At 48.4% G+C, this 2,238-nt stretch overlaps 1 protein-coding gene across 1 annotated transcript in view; it reads right to left on the reverse strand.

Annotated features, from left to right (window-relative positions):
• Positions 1-975, reverse strand: part of LOC111950435 (RIMS-binding protein 2) — a 55,275-nt gene extending 54,300 nt beyond the window's left edge. The window contains 2 exon segments of the mRNA XM_070434284.1: positions 323-373; positions 871-975. Coding sequence (XP_070290385.1) covers positions 323-373; positions 871-972 — 153 coding nt within the window. The 5' untranslated portion in view covers positions 973-975.
• Between the last annotated feature and the right edge of the window lie 1,263 nt (positions 976-2,238).

A 2,238-nucleotide genomic window follows, 5' to 3' on the forward strand; every position in this document is an offset into this window, starting at 1 on the left:
TACCAAACAGACCTTCACGCCCCAGAACTACAACAACCAGACCTTCAGCACCACAGAACTAACAACAACCAGACCTCAGCACACCAGAACTACAAACAACCAGACCTCAGCCACCTAGAATACAACAACCAGACTCAGCCCACAGAACTCAACAACCAGCCTCAGCCACCATAGAAACTACAACAACCAGGCCTCAGCCCACCACAGAACTACAACAACCAGACCTCAGCACCATAGAACACAACAACTAGACCTCAGCACCACAGAACTACAACAACCAGACCTCAGCACCACAGAACTACAACAACCAGATCAGACTTACCTCCAGCATCTGTACCACTCCCTCATGCTCCCTCTTGGCGAAAAACTCAGCCTGTTGAATGGAAAGATAAACATTATTTATTTAAATGATTCTACTCACAAAGTGTAATTCAATGCACGCAAATATTTTGTTTCTTCAGTTACTTAGTTCACATCTAATCCCTCATAATAGTTCCCTCCAGAACTAACCAACAAACGTTGCACCCAACAGCTACCTCCTACTGGACAAAGTCTTTAATACACATCATAAAAGTGAAGCCGAAAAATGTAATTTGAGGTGATTGGATGTTGCTTAGTGATTTCTGGGAACAGGGTTGCTTGGATGTTCTGGTTGTATAGCTGAGAGCATTTCCTTATATTTAAGACAGGCTTTGGCTGGGCAGTGGTTCTTGTGTAGGAGGCAGGGGAGAGAGAGAACAGGCGTTTGGCTGGGCAGTGGTTCTTGTGTAGGAGGCAGGAGAGAGAGGACAGTAATGTATGCCATTTAGCAGACGCTCTACCAACTGAGCTCCAGAGGACCAGAGGCAATGTGTGGTGTTGCCGTCTCACCCGCTGTAGTCGTTTGATCTCATTCTGTTTGAACTTGAGGATAGCCAGTGCCTGCTCATGTTCTAGTTCCAGCTGCTGCCTCCGCTCGGCGACCTCTCGCATATGCTGCAAGCATCAAAGGAGAAATCAATTTAATGTAACCACACAGAGCTTACATAATTACTCTATAGTTTACACACTCGGTCACAGACACATTTACACTCAACACAGAATAGCCGCTCCATGTGCGCACTCACTTGGCAATCGTTCGAGAAAAATATGATATAAATAAAATGTAAAAGTGAGGCCTCCCCAGTGGCACAGCGGTCTAAGGCACTGCATCGCGGTCTAAGGCACTGCATCGCGGTCTAAGGCACTGCATCGCGGTCTAAGGCTCTGCATCGCGGTCTAAGGCACTGCATCAGAGAAGATCACAGAGATCAGCCTGTAACCTTCAGGAACCTGATCTCACCTAGAGATCAGCCTGCACCTTTAAGACCTGCTCTACACTAGAGATCAGCCTGTACCTTGAGGACCTGCTCTATACTAGAGATCAGCCTGCTACCTTTAAGACCTGCTCTACACTAGAGATCAGCCTGTACCTTTAGGACCTGCTCTACATTAGAGATCAGCCTGTACCTTTAGGACCTGCTCTAAACTAGAGATCAGCCTGTACCTTTAGGACCTGCTCTACACTAGAGATCAGCCTGTACCTTTAGGACCTGCTCTACACTAGAGATCAGCCTGTACCTTTAAGACCTGCCTCAATACACTAGAGGTCAGCCTGTACCTTTAGGACCTGCTCTACACTAGAGATCAGCCTGTACCTTTAGGACCTGCTCTACACTGAAGATCAGCCTGTAACCTTTAGGACCTGCTCTACACTAGAGATCAGCCTGTACCTTTAGGACCTGCTCTACAACTAGAGATCAGCCTGTAACCTTTAAGACCTGCTCTATACTAGAGATCAGCCTGTACCTTTTAGGCGCTGCTCTACACTAGAGATCAGCCTGTACCTTTAGGACCTGCCTACACTAGAGATCAGCCTGTACCTTTAGGACCTGCTCTACACTAGAGATCAGCCTGTAGCCTTTTAAGACCTGCTTAACCAGAGTCAGCCTGTACCTTAGGACCTGCTCTAGGGTTCTCCAGTTTGACACGGAGTCTCTGGTTCTCCTTGAGACCTGATATCACGTTGAGCGGTCACTTCAAGAGAGGTGCTCTCTCAGCTCCTCATTCTCAACCCAGGTCTGAGAGAGAGGGATGGGGTGGGGGGGAGAGAGAGAGAGGGTGGGGGGGAGGGGAGAGGGAGGGGGTGGGGGGAAGAGGGAGGGGTGGGGAGAGAGAGAGAGAGAGAGAGAGAGAGGGAGCGATAGAGACACTGGAAAG

Source organism: Salvelinus sp. IW2-2015, linkage group LG23 (assembly GCF_002910315.2).
Source record: "Salvelinus sp. IW2-2015 linkage group LG23, ASM291031v2, whole genome shotgun sequence".
Taxonomy (NCBI): domain Eukaryota; kingdom Metazoa; phylum Chordata; class Actinopteri; order Salmoniformes; family Salmonidae; genus Salvelinus; species Salvelinus sp. IW2-2015.